Source organism: Pygocentrus nattereri, chromosome 3 (assembly GCF_015220715.1).
Source record: "Pygocentrus nattereri isolate fPygNat1 chromosome 3, fPygNat1.pri, whole genome shotgun sequence".
In the NCBI taxonomy this organism is placed as follows: Eukaryota; Metazoa; Chordata; class Actinopteri; order Characiformes; family Serrasalmidae; genus Pygocentrus; species Pygocentrus nattereri.
In genome coordinates, this window is record NC_051213.1 from 45,822,169 (window position 1) to 45,842,168 (window position 20,000).

The following is a 20,000-nucleotide window of genomic DNA, read 5'->3' on the forward strand; positions in this document are numbered from 1 at the left end:
AATGTAAGATGCCAGTTCTACGCCGCCCTCTGGAGTACGGAGTTGAGACTTGGGTCTCAGACAGATCTCAAATTTGAGAAATATAAAATGTTGGATATACAGTGCCTTGTGGAAGTGTTCACCCCCCCCTTGGCATTTTTCATGTTTTGCTACCTCACAACCTGGAATTAAAATGGATTATTTCAGGATTTGCATCATTTCATTTACAGAACATGCCTACAACTTCAGTGTGCATAACTATTCACCGAAGTCAGTACTTTGTAGAGCCACCTTTTGCAGCAATTACAGCTGTAAGACATTTTGGACAAGTCTCTATGAGCTTCCCACATCTTGCCACTGGGATTTTTGCCCATTCCTCAAGGCAACACTGCTCCAGCTCTTTCAAGTTAGATGGTTTCTGCTGGTGAACAGATCACAGATTCTCAATTGGATTAAGGTCTGGGCTTTGACTAGGCCGTTCCAATACAGTTACACGTTTCCCCTTAAACCACTCGAGTGTTGATTTAGCTGTATGCTTTGGGTCATTGTCCTGTTGGAAGGTGAACCTCCGTCTCATGTCAAATAACTAACAGACCGAAACGGGTTTTGCTCAAGAATATCCCTGTACTTAGCACCATCCATCTTCCCTCGACTCGGACCAGTTTCCCAGTCCCTGCTGCTGAAAAACATCCCCACAGCATGATGCTGCCACCACCATGTTTCACTGTGGGGATGGTGTTCTTAGGGTGAGAACAGCCCCTTTTTGCCTTTTGGCAAACTCAAAACGAGCCTTCCTATGTTTGTCTGTGAGTAAAGGCTTTTTTTCTGGCCACTCTTCCATAAAGCCCAGCTCTATGGATTGTACGGCTTATTGTGGTCGTATGGACAGACACTCCAGTCTCTGCTTGGGAGCTCTGCAGCTCCTTCAGGGTTACCCTTGGTCTCTGTGTTGCCTCTCTGATTAATGCCCTCCTTGCCCGGTCTGAGAGTTTTGGTGGGCAGCCCTCTCTTGGCAGGTTTGTTGTGGTACCGTGTTCTTTCCACTTGATGATGATGGATTTGATGGTGCTCCAGGGGATCATCAGAGATTTGGATATTTTTTTATGTATTTGTCCCTGACTTGTTTGGAGATCTCCTTGGTCTTCATGGTGGTGTTTGGTTAGTGGTGCCTCTTGCTTAGTGGTGTTGCAGCCTCTGGGGCCTTTCAGAAAAGGTGTGTGTATATACTGACATATATATCTATATCATATATACTGACATATATATATCTAAGTAGTGCATGGTACTTCTACTTCTGGCACTTGGTCGTACTTCTCTCAGCTGTGACTGTACATGCCACTATGCCACAAATAAAGCGCAAATAACGCAACCTGCAAACAGTGCAAACCGAGCTAATGTTAACCTGTTTAGCTGAGTGGCTGAGTCAGGGAAGTTTTTTGTTTTTAAAAGGAAATGAAAACGCAGCAGACCCTCGATCACCTCCCGCTGTCTAGACCATTTCATCTGAAGTGGTCTGCTTTGTTTTCAAGGCAGTGGGCATAAAGGAACGCCCGGTCTTTTGGGGTTAGCCCCTTGTACCACCTGAGTCAGCTGTAAAATATGACGCCGCGGTCGAGGGCCTGTGAGCGAAACACGCCGTGGAGCAGCTGGTACCGAATTTTCCAGATTCCAGCAGCGTCTGTCTGAGCGAATTTCCCGTTCCACCTTAAATGGTGCAGCAGCTTCATGTACAAAAGCCAGAATGTAACTGCTGCTGGATTTAAGGTGGAACAGAACTTAAAAAAATGTAGACGTGAAACAACATTTAGCATCATTAGTGTCAGAAAGAAGGTTTAGCTGTACACTGTTTGATTTTGTTTTGGCTATTTTGGACCAAAAAAAGGTTTTCTTTGGTTGTGGAAGCGAGGAAGGAAAGTAGATTTGGATTATGTGTGTTTTTCATGGAAGCATCCCTTCGTTTCTAATCCTGAGTGCTTTCTCTTACCTCTCTTACCTTCACATGCTAAACCTGCTAAAGGCTCTTTTCCAGTTTTCCTTGGCAGCTGTTTCAGCAGAGAGAGAATGCATGCGAGAGAGAGGGATAGTAAAACAGAAAGGAAATATACCCTGCAGACTGCGTCTAGCTCTGTGTGTGTGTGTGTGTGTGTGTGTGTGTGTGTGCGCACTCGTGTGCGTGTCTTAGAAGGAAGCAGTTAGATTTACTTGTCCTTGGAGTGTCAGAAGAGAAGGATGAGTATGCAGAGAGGAAGCCGTCTGAATTAGTTTTAATGAAGGCAGGTACCGTCTGAGCTGGGGTTTATAGAGGAATTTCATCAAATTGTTCTGAGTTTCTGCATAATTTATAGTTCGGTTACACCGATCAGGCCTGACGTTATGACCACCTCCTCGTTTCTACGCTCTTTGTCCAGTTTATCAGCTCCACTTACTGTATAGCTGCACTCTGTAGTTCTACAGTTACAGACTGTAGTCCATCTGTTTCTCTGATACTCTGTTACCCTGTTCTTCAGTGGTCAGGACCCCCATGGACCCTCACTATTTGGGTGGTGGATCCTTCTCAGCACTGCAGTAACACTGACTTGGTGGTGGTGGTGTGTTAGTGTGTGCTGTGCTGGTACGAGTGGATCAGACACAGCAGTGCTCTTAGTGTCACCTTAGTGTCACTGCTGGACTGAGAACAACAATATCCAGCCAACAGCGTCCTGTGACCACTGATGAAGGACTAGAGGACGACCAACACAAACTGTGCAGCAGCAGATGAGCTGTCGTCTCTGACTTTACTAATAGAGTGGACAGTGAGTGTTTAAAAACTCCCAGCAGCACTGCTGTGTCTGATCAACTCCGCATGTCTGAATGGCCATTACTGCAGCTGTGTCCCAGTTCAGGCTGCATTTGAAGGCCGATTGCGTCACAGCAGTGCGACTAGGCGGTCTCATTTCGAAGACTCCTACGTATGTGGCCCAGAAATGCGTCCTTTTTCTCCATGGCAACCATGAATCCAGTGGGTGCATCCTTAGGCAGCCCACATATCTCGAGGTTCATTGCGTGCCGGCGAGGATTCGAGAACATGCCAGCATCAGCTGAGGAGCGAATGGTGGCTGAAGAGTCAAATAGCTAACGATACAAATGTTAAGCCAATGTGGTCTGAAGCAAAACTTGCGTCAACATTTCATTTTGTTTTAGGGGGCGAAGGGCCAACAGAGAGAAGCATCTCCAGCTATAATAAATGAAAAGAAAAACTAAAAACAAACTAAAATCACAGTTTCTGGTGCCGTGTTTAAAGAACTTTAAAAGAACTTGACAAAAGCAGCGTTTGATGATACACAATGGTGCTGTGACACTGTGGCGAACAGGAAATCCGCCGTAGAGCAGAGTTTCAATTCAGCCTTCACGGGTCTACGCGGCCTCCGAAGGACACCGTCTACTGAAGGATGCAGCCCCTGAATTGGGAACTTTGCATGTCTTTGGACAGTGGGACGAAACCCATACAAACACAGGGAGAACATGCACACAGAAAAGACCCTGGTTGCCCGGCTGGGGAATCGAACCCAGGCCCTTCTTGCTGCGAGGCGACAGCGCTACCCACCACACAATGATAACAAAAAAAACTGACAGTGATTTCCCTGTACTTACAATAGAAGAGACAAAATGCACCAGTGAGAAGTGCTGAAGCTGCTGCCTGTTAACTTGTATTCTAATCATGTTTGAAGTCAGTAGATTTTCTGTTCTCGTCTAAATGCAGGAGGACACATTGAATTAACTGATCATGGTAATTGACCATCCGCTGTAAACAGATCAGGTAAAGATTCGGTTGAAGAAGGCTGGCGCTGTCCCTTACTGTGATGCTGCTTCATCAGCTGAACTGAAGTGGTCGAATACTCCAAGTTCCAGAGAGGGGGGGTGTGAAGGGCGAGAGAGATTAGAGTGGTGGAGAGAGAGGGAGTAAGGGACAGAGAGAGGATTTTATTGGCAGGGGAGTGATGATGTAATGAAACAGGCACCTGTGTGTGTGTGTGTGTGTGTGTGTGTGTGTGTGTGTGTGTGTGTGTGTGTGTGTGTGTGTGTGTGTGTGAGATGCTGGCAGAAGGGCACGGTTTGTCTTCCAGCCTTAACATTCTTCTCCAATGACTCATGGACAGCAACTGAGTCCCCTCCCTCACTGTGCATGCACACAGACACTGCCTGACTTTTATTGTATTACATTACATGGTGAGCATTTTCAAAATACGTACATGCTGTACGCTGCATTTCTCCTAAAGCTGCTGCACCAATCCACGTCAGTAATTCATCTGTTGCTTCGATTTTTGACTAATTCTAAAAGCCTGTTCTGTTATTGAGAACTTGGTAACTCTTTTTCTTATTAGTGATTATTATTATACGGTGTATATTCTTCATCATTGCCAGATTTTTGTCTAATAACTTATCCTGTAGTTTTAGAGATACAGACGACAAACCAACTCCGGAATCCACTGTCTTGTCCTGAGTAATCCACTAGGAATACCATAGCAACTATTTAGCAACACACTAGCAACTACTTGGAATACTACAGCAGCCACCTAGAATCATCTGAGATACAGTAGCAACTACCTAGCAATGCCCTAGCTACCATCAAGGATGACATAGGAACCACTTAGCAACACCCTAGCAACCACCAAGGATGACGTAGGAATTGGTTAGCAACACCTCAGTAACCACCAAGGATGATATAGGAACCACTTAGCATCACCCCAGTAACCACCATGGATTATATAGGAGCCAATTAGCAACACCCTAGCAACCACCAAGGATGACATAGGAACCACTTAGCAACCCCTAGCAACCACCAAGGATGATATAGGAACCACTTAGCAACAGCCTAGCAACCACCAAGGATGATATAGGAACTGTTAGCAACAACCTAGCAACCACCAAGGATGACATAGGAACCACTTAGCAACACCCTAGCAACCACCAAGGATGACATAGGAACCACTTAGCAACACCCTAGCAACCACCAAGGATGATATAGGAACTGTTAGCAACAACCTAGCAACCACCAAGGATGACATAGGAACCACTTAGCAACACCCTAGCAACCACCAAGGATGACATAGGAACCACTTAGCAACACCCTAGCAACCACCAAGGATGATATAGGAACTGTTAGCAACACCCTAGCAACCACCAAGGATGACATAGGAACCACTTAGCAACACCCTAGCAACCACCAAGGATGATATAGGAACTGTTAGCAACAACCTAGCAACCACCTAAAATACCGTAGTAGCTGTCTGGCTGCTAGCAACTACCTGGGAAGAGCTTAAGCAGCACAATGACTCTCAGTTTGACATATTGATCAACGCAGCTCCTGCTGTAAAAGCTTTGCAGCAAACAGGTCCTCTGTTCGTTTCTACACACCGGGAGACGTGTTGAAATGGTGCGACTGTACGACGCAGATGGAGCAGATGGAGATTGGGTTGAAAAAAGTTGGATTTCCATTGCAATATTTAGTTTTTTACTTTATTTGCTCTGGGAGCTAAATGTTGTGTTGTACAGTGAGAGGAGGAAACACTGCGGCACGTTTTCGTCGGTAGTTTGGGACGACAAGTAATGGACAGTAACTCAGTAAATGTAATTAGTTTCTGTACTTTAGTATTTTTGGTGTATCTGTACTGAAGTTTCTCCGTTCTGGGCGACTTTTTCCTTTCACTCCACTACATTTCAGAGTCTAATATCCGACTTTTTCCTCCTACATTTTGAGAAATCTGTCGTTCCTTTTGGTTTCTGTGTGTATAAAAACGTAACGTGTCAAAACGAAAGAAGCGCAAAGCCAGAGCACCAATCAGGGCCCAGCGGTCACTTTGTTTAGAGCTGGTTTTGACCTGTTGGTCATACCGACCCAGTGCAGCACGCGGTTCAACGTCAGCGCAGCAGCGTAAAACTTTGGGAGAGTCTGTTCAACATAAATGATGAACTAACCTAACTTTGTGTAAATAGAGCTCAATATAGAAATATGTCCACATATGCAGTCGAGACTGACGCGGCTTTTTTCTGAATTTCTACAAACACCATTTCATTTTATAGTAAATGAGTTTGGGCTGGTTTATGTTTATGAACAGACGCCTACAGATCAACATAGTAAAGGAGCTCATCTGTGATCCTGAGTTTAAAGCCAGTTTTTATTCAACTTAAACTTGAAACTAAGTTGTAAATAAATCTGAAACTGAAACTTTGCTTGTGTGTAAAAAGTGATTTCAGAGCCACTCGGTTCTCCCTGATGGAAACTGTTTACCTTCAGTGTTTTGTGCTTCTGATCATTTTAATAGACGTCAGCGTCACTAATTAATGACGTTCTATTAAAAGACTGGTTTACCAAGAGAGACGCTGGAGGACTTTCACCTGAAATGAGTTCATGAAGCCAGTCTGGTTATAAAAATGATAACAGGACCAGATCAGAGCCAGAATTACTCTTTTAGTACTTTTACTTTATACTTAAGTACATTTGAAGGTAAATACTTTAGTACTTTTACTCAAGTGGAGGTCTAAAGGGAGGAACTTCTACTTTTACTGGAGGAATATTTTACCTTGGGTGTCTCGACTTTAACTCAAGTACATGATTTGTGTACTTCGTCCAGCTCTGGAGACGACTAACTGAACCTCTGTCTACACAGCTAAGTGTCGCTATGCTCTGGGGATGGAGGACAGAACGATCCCAGATTCTGACATCACAGCATCCAGCGCCTGGTCAGACTCCACTGAGGCCAAACACGGCAGGTGAGGAAGAATGTGCGTGTGGGAGAGAGAGGAGTAGAGTGTGTGTGTGTGTGTGTGTGTGTGTGTGTGTGTGTGTGTGTGTGTGTGTGTGTAAATCAGACGTAGACAGTATTCGATTACAGGGGATGTTAGTAATGGTCTGTTCCTGATATAGAGCATTAGGTAATGACATTACAGCACTGTCTGTACAGGCTAGACCCCCACACGCCAAAACACACTCGCTACACACATACAACACAGTGCAGAAGTCAGAGACCACCCTTTGTTTGTTTCATTTCCATTCAAAACAGCCAGTAAGTACAAGTTATTCACTTTTCAGTGGCAAGTAAAAAAGTAGCAAATGAACCAAACAACTAAATATAATATCTTCCCTTGTCAGTTGTTAGTGTCCACTCGGCCTTGAAGGTCTTTTCAGGAGGCTTGCTCTCAGTTTTACACTCTGCAGTTCCAAAGTTCAGTCTTAGACATCGGTTGCTACTTCTGCCAATCCAAGTAACCCCAAACCCATTCAGTGATGCTGAGGTCTGGGTTCTGGGGTGGTCAGTCCATTGTTCTGAGAACACCAGCAGCTTCGTTGTTTGATTTGCAAATGTTCCTTTATCCATTTTCTTATTTTAGGAGCAGTCAGTTCAGTTGTTTTCTTTCAGTGAAAGAATGGACTGTGGACACATTTGAAGTACGGTTAAATACTGTTGGGGGCCGGTTTGGGTGGTCTGCCACCATTTTCACTGTATTTTTAATCTTTTTTGAATCGTTTTTCCCGTCATTTTCCCTAAGCGAGTGGATTCTCCGACTTCTAATCTCCTCAGAAATGTATTCTGATACTTAATGGCTGTTTTGACTGCTGATTTGATCAGGCCGGCTACGGAAGTCCGGAGAGGCCATGAGCTGTTGCTATAATTTTCTGGACTGTTATCTTGACAACAAGATAAGTAACTCATTATTTCAAGATAAACAGATTTTTTTTATCGCAAGATAACAAGACAGGTAACTTATTACAAGACAACAATTTTGTTATCTTGAGTTAACAAGATGATGACCTTGTTATCTCAAAATAACAGTCTAGAAAATTAAAACGACCTCATGTTCTCTCTGGACCTCTGAAGCCAGCTGAGCTTTACAGTGTGGTAATACTTCATGATGAACAGGCCAGTAGAAACGCTCCAGTGTGTGTGTGTGTGTGTGTGTGTGTGTGTGTGTGTGTGTGTGTGTACACATTTACATGCACTTAATAATAATAACCGCAGGCTTCGTCAGTGTTCCAGTCAGTGTGTTTATGTGCCCTCGAGTAATCAGATAATGGGGAAGCTCCAGGTCTACATGAGTTAAGCGGTAATCAGATTTCTGCTTTTCGACCAGCCGATAAACTCGTGATGTAAGCGTTACGTAAAACCCGGACTTCATGCTAACTTTGTTTACACCTTAACTGTTTAATTATATGGGCAATTAAATGTCCGATCAGGTCTCCCGTAAAGCCTTGAATGTCTTAGCCAGACTGCAGTGAACTGCTTAAGTACTGTGCATAAGAACTGTGGCAATATGTGAGCAGGGTGTGGCCTGAGAACCTCAGTTGGGTTCCAGTAGATCGCTTCAGTTTGTTAATGAGTTAGCGCTGTGCTAACACATTCTGTGGCAGCTGTGTAATGGTTTTGAGTCACTGCAGACCCTCAGAGCGTGTGTGTGTGAGATTATAGTGTGTGTGTGTGTGTGTGTGTGTGTAAGGTCCTAGCAGTGTGTATGTCATATGTCATCAGCGTTCGTGTAGCCCCGCCCACCTCTGTCAGGCTCAGCAGCTGAAAAGATTCTTTACAGATTCTTACATTCTGAGTGTCTTGAGAATCTGGGATGTTGGTATCTGAGAGAGAGCGTGTGTGTGTGTGTGTGTGTGTGTGTGTGTGTGTGCCATATACATTCAAATGAACAATGTTCTCTTCTCTTATAAAATGGTCATTTCTGACACTCGAGCTTTTGTTACCATAACACTGATGTAATTTCTCTCTCTCTCTCTCTCTCACTCTCACTCTCACTCTCACTCACTCACTCACTCACTATTTTTCTCTTTCTCTCTCTCTCTCTCTCTCTGGTCTTTCCTTTACTCTTTCTCTCTCACTGTCTCTGTCTCTCTTACTCTGTTTCTGTGTCGCACTGTTTTACTCTCTCTCTCTCTCTCTGTCTCTCTCACTGTCTGTTTCTCTCACTATTTTTGTCTCTCTCTCTCTCTTTCTCTTTCCTTTACTCTATCTCTCTCACTGTCCTTTTTCTCTGTCTGTGTATCTCTTACTCTGTCTTTTTCAATCTCTCTCTCTCTCTCTCTCTCTCTCTCTCTCTCTCTCTCTCTCTCTCTCTCTCTCTCTCTTTCTCTTTCTCTTTCTTTCTCTGCCTCACTGTCTTACCCTCCCCCCCCCTCTTACAATGTCTCTGTCTCTCTCACTGTCTTACTCTCTCTCCCCCTCTCTCTCTCTCTCTGTCTGTCTCTCTCTCTCAGGTTGAGTACAGGTGAGGGGGATGGTGCGTGGTGTCCGGCGGGCTCTGTCTTTCCCAGCGGTTCCGAGTACCTGCAGGTGGACCTGCACACCCTGCACTTCCTGTCTCTGGTGGGCACACAAGGTCGCCATGCCGACGGGCACGGCCGCGAGTTCGCGCGGAGCTACAGGCTCCGTTACTCTCGTGACGGCCGGCGCTGGATCACCTGGAAGGACCGCTGGGGTCAGGAGGTCAGCGAGAACAGTTCAGCACTCTCACCTGACTCGCACTCTTCTCTTACTAGGGCTTATTAGGGCTGCACAGTATATTAGGAATGCACAGTCGGAGTTGCTCTCCGGACACCGGACACACGTTAGTCGGCCGGTTTTTTTATTTGATCTTGGCTGATCTGTCTTACTATTTTATGATGTAAACAGTGTAGATAAGGTGCCCTGTATTCAAATGTAGACATAAGCAATATAACACGATTTATCGCTGTCATGATTCATTTTATCATTTTATTATCATTATACACCATATGCTTTTCTGAGCACATGAGGGATATAATCAGTACTTTCAGTACGCTGACCAACTGCGTTTCTTTACAAAGAGAGCATAATTCATCCCCTAATTACTGCCCTATATGAAATCCTAAATAAACAGCACTGTATTCACAGATTTTGTTGATCTGTGGAACGTGGCATTGGATCCGAGTGTCAAAATATCGTGATGCCCATCATGTACTGTAGAAATGTCTTGAAGTATTGCAATACGACATTTTTGCGATATAGCCCCTCCCTGAAAATCAAGAAGGGTCTGGCTGCAGACTTGCACTGTTGATGCCAGTGCAAGCTCTGTTACGCCTCTCTTCTGTTTTATGAGGAAAAACCGAGAACTACATACCGCTGGGGCAACAACAGTTACACTGAACATATTATAACTGATAATAAGGTAATTAAATAAACTGCTACAACGATAAGACATGAACGGCGGGTTTATTCGCAGAAAAAACAAACGGGCTTCTACCGAAAGCCACTGGTGATGTCATCCCATCAGGAAAACACAGAATACCATTAGCAGCTACTAGAAACCAATCAACACACTTTTAATGGGTTCTATGACTTTGTTTCCAGCATGGGAGGTACATTGAATGTAACTCCCTAGCTGTGTTATGGATGAAAATGTGTTAAGTGATGATATCGCTAAGCAGAAGCGGCCAAACGTTAACATGCCGTTAAATAAATGAGGGGTGTAAGTCTGAGAAATACGAAAGAAATCAGAGTAACAGGCGCTGAATTACTTACCTGATTACTGAGCTAAAATCCAGCTCTCTTTATCAGATTTCTTCATCAGATGTCCAGATGCCGTTTACATGACCATGTGAATAAAAAGATAACTGTGGACATCCCATTATAATCGGATTACTGAGTGCATGTAAAAGACGTGTTATTTATTTCGTATTGTGCAGAATTCCATATGGCGATATACGAAGTGATGTGTGGATCTGTTTGTTGTGTTTCAGGTGATCTCGGGGAACGAAAACACATATGACGTGGTTCTGAAGGACCTGGGTCCCCCCATCATCGCCCGCATGGTCCGGTTCTACCCTCTGGCAGACCGTGTGATGAGTGTGTGTCTGAGGGTGGAGCTGTACGGCTGTGTGTGGAACGGTGAGCTCCTCAGCAAATCGTTTACGTCTCCGAGTGTGAGGTATTTTGGTCTCATCAGGGTATTTGTTTCCGTCAGATGGACTGAAGGCCTACACTGCACCCATGGGTCATGTGATGCACCTGTCAGGCTCCCCTGTTTACCTCAACGACTCTATCTATGATGGCAGCATCGAATCAGGGTAAGAAACGCACGGAAAATCTTAACTGCAATGTCATGGTCACTATCCATGCTCTAGTTCTTTCACTGTTAGGCTAAGCGGCTTTACAGAATGGCAGAAATCCCGTTCAACTAAAGTCGGGGATACACTACACGGCATTTACCCCGATTTTAACCTCGATTCTCAGTCTGACTGAGTCTGTGCTGGTCGGCTCTAGTCTGAGAATTTTTGGGTCAGTCAGTGGACAGTTGGAGAGAATGGAGTCATGTGAGGGGAGCAGACTCAGATTTTTTGGGTCAGTCAGTGGACAGTTGGAGAGAATGGAGTCATGTGAGGGGAGCAGACTCAGATTTTTGGGTCAGTCAGTGGACAGTTGGAGAGAGAATGGAGTCATGTGAGGGGAGCAGACTCAGATTTTTGGGTCAGTCAGTGGACAGTTGGAGAGAATGGAGTCGTGTGAGGGGAGCAGACTCAGATTTTTGGGTCAGTCTGAGTCGACAGTTGGAGAGAGAATGGAGTCATGTGAGGGGAGCAGACTCAGATTTTTGGGTCAGTCAGTGGACAGTTGGAGAGAGAATGGAGTCATGTGAGGGGAGCAGACTCAGATTTTTGGGTCAGTCAGTGGACAGTTGGAGAGAATGGAGTCGTGTGAGGGGAGCAGACTCAGATTTTTGGGTCAGTCTGAGTCGACAGTTGGAGAGAGAATGGAGTCATGTGAGGGGAGCAGACTCAGATTTTTGGGTCAGTCTGAGTCGACAGTTGGAGAGAGAATGGAGTCATGTGAGGGGAGCAGACTCAGATTTTTGGGTCAGTCAGTGGACAGTTGGAGAGAGAATGGAGTCATGTGAGGGGAGCAGACTCAGATTTTTGGGTCAGTCAGTGGACAGTTGGAGAGAGAATGGAGTCATGTGAGGGGAGCAGACTCAGATTTTTGGGTCAGTCTGAGTCGACAGTTGGAGAGAGAATGGAGTCATGTGAGGGGAGCAGACTCAGATTTTTGGGTCAGTCAGTGGACAGTTGGAGAGAGAATGGAGTCATGTGAGGGGAGCAGACTCAGATTTTTGGGTCAGTCTGAGTCGACAGTTGGAGAGAGAATGGAGTCATGTGAGGGGAGCAGACTCAGATTTTTGGGTCAGTCTGAGTCGACAGTTGGAGAGAGAATGGAGTCATGTGAGGGGAGCAGACTCAGATTTTTGGGTCAGTCAGTGGACAGTTGGAGAGAGAATGGAGTCGTGTGAGGGGAGCAGACTCAGATTTTTGGGTCAGTCAGTGGACAGTTGCAGAGAATTGAGTCGTGTGAGGGGAGCAGACTCAGATTTTTGGGTCAGTCAGTGGACAGTTGGAGAGAATTGAGTCACTTTCAAATTATGTAAAAATAATCAAAAATGACTAAAAAGTGGATGAAAGTTTTTATTTTCTGACATCAATGACACAAGGTCACCTCATGGTCGGACTGGCCACCCCAAGACCTCTGCCACAGTCCAAATTCTGGACATGGATACGTCATTAAAACCTGCATTTAGGCTGCCTGTGTCAGGCTCCAGTCCTCGTGGGTCAAAGCAGATTTCAGCACACTGCCTCATTAAACACCTGATTGATCTCTTCATCTAATTAAGGGAAGATAAGATAATCCTTTATTAGTCCCACAGCGGGGAAATTCACACAATTAGCCCAACCTTCATGAACTGGATTCAGAGCGTTAGACGAGGGTAAATGCTGATCTCCGCAGCTCTTCGGCCCGGAAGGTCTGGTTTAGACTGTGTCTCAGTCGTGAACTCTGAATGATCACTATAACTGTGTATAAGAGTGTTATAACCCACTATGACTGTAATTCCTATACACTAGGCTAATGTTTGGTTTTGTATGTGTCAGCTGTGTTTGTGGCTGTTTAAATACCGCTTTCCAGCCATCGTAAGGAGTGGTTGTCATACACTGTGTGAGTGTGTGTTAGAGCTGGTACTTGTGCGTAAGTAAGCACTCCCAGATGTGCTTTTAATGGGCGAGAGATGTTTGTATTAGCTGAGCTAAGGATATTTGACACAGGCCAGGTGTGTGTGTGTGTGTGTGTGTGTGTGTGTGTGAGAGAGACCTACATGATGAGGACCTTCTGTATGTTCTGTTTTTTCTGTTAATGTTTTATGTTGCATTCAAAACCTTTTAACGATGAACTGGAGATGCTGCACGTTATAGATCATTTTGTTGCCCTCATTTTCAGTTAGATTTGATGGTATATTGGTTATCCTATGATTAATTGGCAGTAAAAGGCAGAAATCCAAGCGTATTCACAAAGTCTGACGCTTGAATGGCAGCGCTAACACATACCCCATGAAGCGGTGCATGCACTGAGCCTGAGTACTCTCATAAGGCTAAGGAAAACATTCTGCTGCTCTATTGTATTTGCGCTTCAGTGCTTGTATGATTGCGTTCAATTTTTAAACCATTATCATAAATTTCCCTATGGTAAAATAAATGGCTATTCAAAATGGAGCCAGCAGATGGCGTCATTCTTCACGTTCCTTCTTCATTGGATCCTTTGGCAAGACTCCTAATGTTCCATTCTTTTACCTCTGATTAAACTTGCAGCGCTGAGTTAAGGCCAGATTTATAGTCCAGCCGATAAGCATCGCTCGACAAAAATGACATGAGAGAGAGTAAATTTGAGTCAGCAGACTTTGTTGCGTGCATCCAAAATCCTAAAAAGGCGCAGACGTCATCGTCACAGTGTGCAGCTATGTTTATTTCCTTGCTGCTCCGCTGCTTTCGGGAAAGTATAGAGTATACTATATATACTATTATATACTATACTATATATACTATTACATACTATACTATATATACTATTATATACTATACTATATATACTATTATATACTATACTATATATACTATTACATACTATACTATATATACTATTATATACTATACTATATATACTATTACATGCTATACTATATATACTATTATATACTATACTATATATACTATTATATTCTATACTATATATACTATTATATACTATACTATATATATATACTATTACATACTATACTATATATACTATTATATACTATACTATATATATACTTTATATTCTATACTATATATACTATTATATACTATACTATATATACTATTATATACTATATATACTATTATATACTATACTATTATATACTATACTATATATACTATTATATTCTATACTATATATACTATTATATACTATACTATATATACTATTACATACTATACTATATATACTATTACATACTATACTATATATACTATTATATACTATACTATATATATACTTTATATTCTATACTATATATACTATTATATACTATATATACTATTATATACTATACTATTATATACTATTATATACTATACTATATATACTATTATATACTATACTATATATATATATATATATATACTATTACATACTATACTATATATACTATTATATACTATACTATATATATACTTTATATTCTATACTATATATACTATTATATACTATACTATATATACTATTATATACTATATATACTATTACATACTATACTATATATACTATTATATACTATACTATATATATACTTTATATTCTATACTATATATACTATTATATACTATACTATATATACTATTATATACTATATATACTATTATATACTATACTATTATATACTATACTATATATACTATTATATTCTATACTATATATACTATTATATACTATACTATATATACTATTACATACTATACTATATATACTATTATATACTATACTATATATACTATTATATACTATACTATATACACTATTATATACTATACTATATATACTATTATATACTATACTATATATACTATTATATACTATACTATATATATACTTTATATTCTATACTATATATACTATTATATACTATACTATATATACTATTATATACTATATATACTATTATATACTATACTATTATATACTATACTATATATACTATTATATTCTATACTATATATACTATTATATACTATACTATATATACTATTATATACTATATATACTATTATATACTATTATATACTATACTATATATATATACTATTACATACTATACTATATATACTATTATATACTATACTATATATATACTTTATATTCTATACTATATATACTATTATATACTATACTATATATACTATTATATACTATATATACTATTATATACTATACTATATATACTATTATATTCTATACTATATATACTATTATATACTATATATACTATTATATACTGTACTATATATACTATTATATACTATACTATATATATTATACTATTATTATACATAAGACGATTTGTTTTAATTTTCAAACCTTTTTCCGCCACTGCGATACTTTAAAAAGTAGCTCAAGCAGACTAAACGTAATTTAGAGGAAAACCATGAATCTGGCAACCCTGCATGGTGGGGAAAGAGCTCGTGAGAGAAACACGCGTGTCAGTATTAAGAGATCCTGTAGAGAGGAGAATTCCCATTATCTGTAGTGTCTTCCGGGTTTCTCAAAGAGTCCAAAATGAATGGGTTAAGATGGAGCATTTGAAGAAAATCATAGTTTATAAATGCTTAAATATTTTTAGTGTGAAGGAATACGTTCATTTCCTGAACACAGAACAGCGTAAAACGTTTGAACTCCCCTGTTATATTTTTGAACTCGAGTTATAGGAGTATAAATCGCCTTATACACAAACAGCCAATGAGCTGCTCCGTTCGGCAACCAATCAGCACTCAGTAGCAGTAAAGCTGGCGTCATGCTGCCCACAAATCGTTTGCTGTAGTGAAAACGAAAACATGCAGGTGAGTTTTCTTTGCTTTATTAGTTAAATACATATTTCTAAAATGAGAGGAAAGTTCTGGACGAGTGATGAGAAGCTATTTTAATTTTTCAGTTTTAGCCGTTTAGCTCCTTTCACCCCCATTCATCGAGAACTCGCTCGTGGCTGCCCTCTGGGGTTTGGCAGTCTTGTTTTTTGATATAATGGGGGAAATAAGAAGAGGCCAGCCTCCTCATAAACTCTATTTATGAGGCTATTCCTGGTTGCCATAGCGACCCTGCAGCTTAAAATCCCACTGCAGTTTTACTGTAGCAGCTGTTTTCTGTTCTGTGTGGTTTCAGTGGTGTTTCAATAACTGCGCTGTCATTCAAGTTTTCATAGAAACTCCAGACGATTCCCATCTTTTGTCGCTGGTGACCCCAGGTTTTTTTTGTCGAGTGACCCTCCTAGACTATATATTGGCCTTAAGAGTGTCTGCCAAATCTGTACATTTAAAAGCAAACGCACCGAAATTTAAAAGAACTACGAGTTAATTAGGAAATGATTATAGATGGTGAGTATTTTCAATAGGACAAAACTCAGCTGACGAATAAAAAGAGCAGTAAAACTTGTGATTAATTAATTATTATATATATATATATATATATATATATGATAACACACTCACTAATGGTCCACATAGGAAGTGTGAAATGGTTCCACACATTCCTCTCTGATTTTCCTCTCTATTAAAATGATTTGTGAAGTGTCAGATGTTAGATTTTGATATTTCAATCTATATATCATATCTGCTTATATCCAGCGTTAAATATCAGTTGATCCGTATATCTGATCTGATATCAGTGTTAATATTGAGGATCAGCCAGTACAGATACCTGATCTGATACTAATACTGAGCATTTGTCTGGAAGCTGCTAGTTGCTTTAAAACGCGGCTATAAAATCAATTATTTTTCTGCATGTTTTGACTGTTTTGCAGTACTTTTTAAAATGAGCATTTTCTAATGCCTTAATCATGACACTTTTATATTACAAGTTGCTCAGAAAAGCGTAAAGACGGTTGTTTCACTATTTTAAAATTTTTCCAAGTGTGTAATAGACACATTCTAATACATGTGCTGTTGCTGTTTTCCTCTTTAACGTAGTTCCACACTGCAGACATGTGATCAGACGTAATGTAGCCAATACTAATCCACTAAAATATGCTGTTAAACACCAGAGACGTAAGTATAACGGAATTAATTCAGGTCTCTCTGTGTCTGCAGGGTGCTGTTTGGCGGTCTGGGTCAGCTGTGTGACGGAGTGCTGGGTGGGGATGATTTTGTGGAGAGTAAGGAGCTGAGGGTGTGGCCTGGATACGATTACGTGGGCTGGAGCCGTGAAGCGCTGGGCCAGCCTACTGTCGACATTGAGTTCCACTTTGAAAAAACACGCATCTTTCACACCATGCAGGTAAATGATTGTACCTTTTTGAACAAGAAAAAGCAATATAAGCAAAACAACCAGTCCAGTCGGCACTCAAGCCGAATCGCATTTCTTATTTTTACCCCTACCCCTTGTTTTCGAGTGTCTCTTTGCCCCTTGGAACTGAGTTACAAGGGGTAGTGGTTGAAATCTTGCCCTACGAAATGGGACCCTCAAATAAAAAGAGCCATTATCAGCTACTGGCGCTGCTTTGTAGGCGACGCTGCCCGTCTGCAGGGACGGCAGAGGAGGGTGAAGTTCAGCTCCTCACTGCTGGGCTTTAGTTACATTTAGGGATCATACGAAGAGTCAAAGACGGAGACGGTCCTGACCATAAAATAAAGCCGACGCAGCCTCAGATTAGCAGGAAAACAGTTACTCTGCTTTGTATGTACAGACGGGTGACAAACTGCTGCCTTTACTGTTGGATGCACTTCAGTTGTTCCTAAGCAGACTGAGGGCCAATCCCACCTCACCCCTCGCTCCTACCACTGAGCCCTTAGCCCTCCGTTTTGCACATTCACATCTACGGATAGGGTGTCCCGATTGTTGTTGAGATAGAGGGATTGGGTGAAGTGTTAGAGCTACATGGCCCTTCAAACGGAGGTTTTCTTCATAACAAGCTCACTAGTAGAACCTGGAGAATATCTGACTTCTTCAGCTTCACATCACTGAAGAATTGGGGGTGGGTGATAATAAATAATTGCCCCCTCAAAACGGAGGGCTAAGGGCTCAGTGGTAGGAGCGAGGGGTGAGGTGGGATTGGCCCTCAGTCTGCTTAGGAACAACTGCAGTGCATCCAACAGTAAAGGCAGCAGTTTATCACCCGTCTGTACATACAAAGCAGAGTAACTGTTTTCCTGCTAATCTGAGGCTGCGTCGGCTTTATTTTATGGTCAGGACCGTCTCCGTCTTTGACTCTTCGTTCTCTGCATTCCTCCTCTGGTCTTATCTCATTCACTTCATGCGCACATTCCTCCTCTTTTCATCTCTCTCATTCTCTTCCCTCGCACCTTTGTTTTCCTTCGTGGTGTTTACTTCTCGCAGCTGACGCATGGCCACATTTCCTGGAGCTTCAAGGAATATTCCACATGACCTGGCCAAGCGCCTAACAAAGCAAGAGAGCCGGCTTTTCATTTAATGACATGATTTATGACCCTCTCTCTGCCCGTTCCAGTCCTAAAACCCCCATTTCGTCTGTGCCTGTTGCTTTTTCTGTGTATTTTGGTTGCCCCCTTGAACACCTCTTAAAAAAACGTTTCCCTGCTTAAGCTCTAACAGCCTCGGAAGACGTGCACAGGCCCCAGAGGGACGAGCGGGTTTCACTTACTCAGCTGGGTGTGTGTGCGTCTCTGTTGTTGTACATTTTCTGGACAAAAAATTCCTGAAAACACCGACAGTGGTGGTGGATAGCTCATCTGCTGCTGCACGGTTTGCGTTGGTCATCCTCTCGTCCTTCATCGGTGGTCTAAGGACGCTGCCCACAGGACGCTGTTGGCTGGACTTCTTTGGTTGGTGGACTGTTCTCAGTCCAGCAGTGGCACTAAGGTGTTTAAAAACTCCAGCAGCACTGCTGTGTCTGATTCACTCAGACCAACGCAACACACACTGACACACCACCACCATGTCAGTGTTACTGCAGTGCTGAGAATGATCCACCACCCACATAATACCTGCTCTGTGAGGGTCCATGGGGGTCCTGACCACTGAAGAGCAGGGTAACAAAGTATGAAACAGATGGACTCCAGTCTGTAACTGTAGAACTACACAGTGCTCCTATATAATAAGTGGAGCTGATACATGTTTTTATACGTCTAGCAAGTATAAAACAAGCCTGTGTGTGTGTGTGTGTCTGTGTGTGTGTGTGTGAGGTGTGTGTCTGATAAGATCTGTTACACTTTAACTTCTCGACAGGTCACTGTGTGAGTGTGTGTGAGTGTGTGTGTGTGAGTGTGAGTGTGAGTGTGTGTGTGTGTGTGTGTGTGTGTGTGTGTGTGTGTGTGTGTGTGTGTGTTTCAACATATTTAGATGTTGACCTTACATGTCAGGTTAATCACTAACTTGTCATGCTAATTACCCTCATCACCTCTGCATCCCCACCCCCCCTCTGAAGTGAACATCTGGATTCTTTTCTCTCTGCTCTTCTGCTCTGACTCTCTCTGTGATGGGACGAACCATTTACACAGTGGAAGGCAGTCGTTTACGAAAGTGTGTGCGCCCCTGCTCAAATGATATGTCTTGATGATTTTGACATAATTGAACACCTCCTCTCCAGCCCAGAAGATCAGGCCCGCCCCACAATTCTATCTGGACCGCAAAAGTATTTTAATTTTCTATTAATATGAGCCCGTTTCGCAATGCATTGCACTACTGTGTTGTGATTGGCTGGCCGTCAGTGGTCGTCAGAGCTTTTGCTGCATATAGAAAAACGGGAACAGGATTTTCATTCTAAAAGACGACCTTCAGAGGCCGCCAGTACAGTGGAGTTAGCCGAAACGCTGCCTGCAATCACTGAATTCTGTCTTTGTGAATGTTCAGTAATCATGAGTAATCACTCTCAGTTGGGGAGGGGTCACTGTGGTTGTAGTGGGCTGGCCTAGACAAAAGTCCAGGGCTGAATTTAGTCCCCGTTCCAGACCGGAGTGTGTGTTTGTGTTTTTTCAGGTCCAC

General features: G+C 42.0%; 1 protein-coding gene across 4 annotated transcripts in view; it reads left to right on the top strand.

Annotated features, from left to right (window-relative positions):
• ddr1 (discoidin domain receptor tyrosine kinase 1) overlaps positions 1-20,000 on the top strand; it is a 75,216-nt gene that overhangs the window by 34,621 nt on the left and 20,595 nt on the right. For all 4 annotated transcript variants that reach the window (XM_037537257.1, XM_037537258.1, XM_037537259.1 and 1 more), the window contains 6 exons: positions 6,627-6,729; positions 9,215-9,443; positions 10,715-10,862; positions 10,939-11,041; positions 17,132-17,318; positions 19,995-20,000. The exon at positions 19,995-20,000 is cut by the window's right edge and continues 244 nt beyond it. In XM_037537257.1, the coding sequence (XP_037393154.1) occupies positions 6,627-6,729; positions 9,215-9,443; positions 10,715-10,862; positions 10,939-11,041; positions 17,132-17,318; positions 19,995-20,000 (776 nt within the window). The remainder of the gene's footprint in view (positions 1-6,626; positions 6,730-9,214; positions 9,444-10,714; positions 10,863-10,938; positions 11,042-17,131; positions 17,319-19,994) is intronic.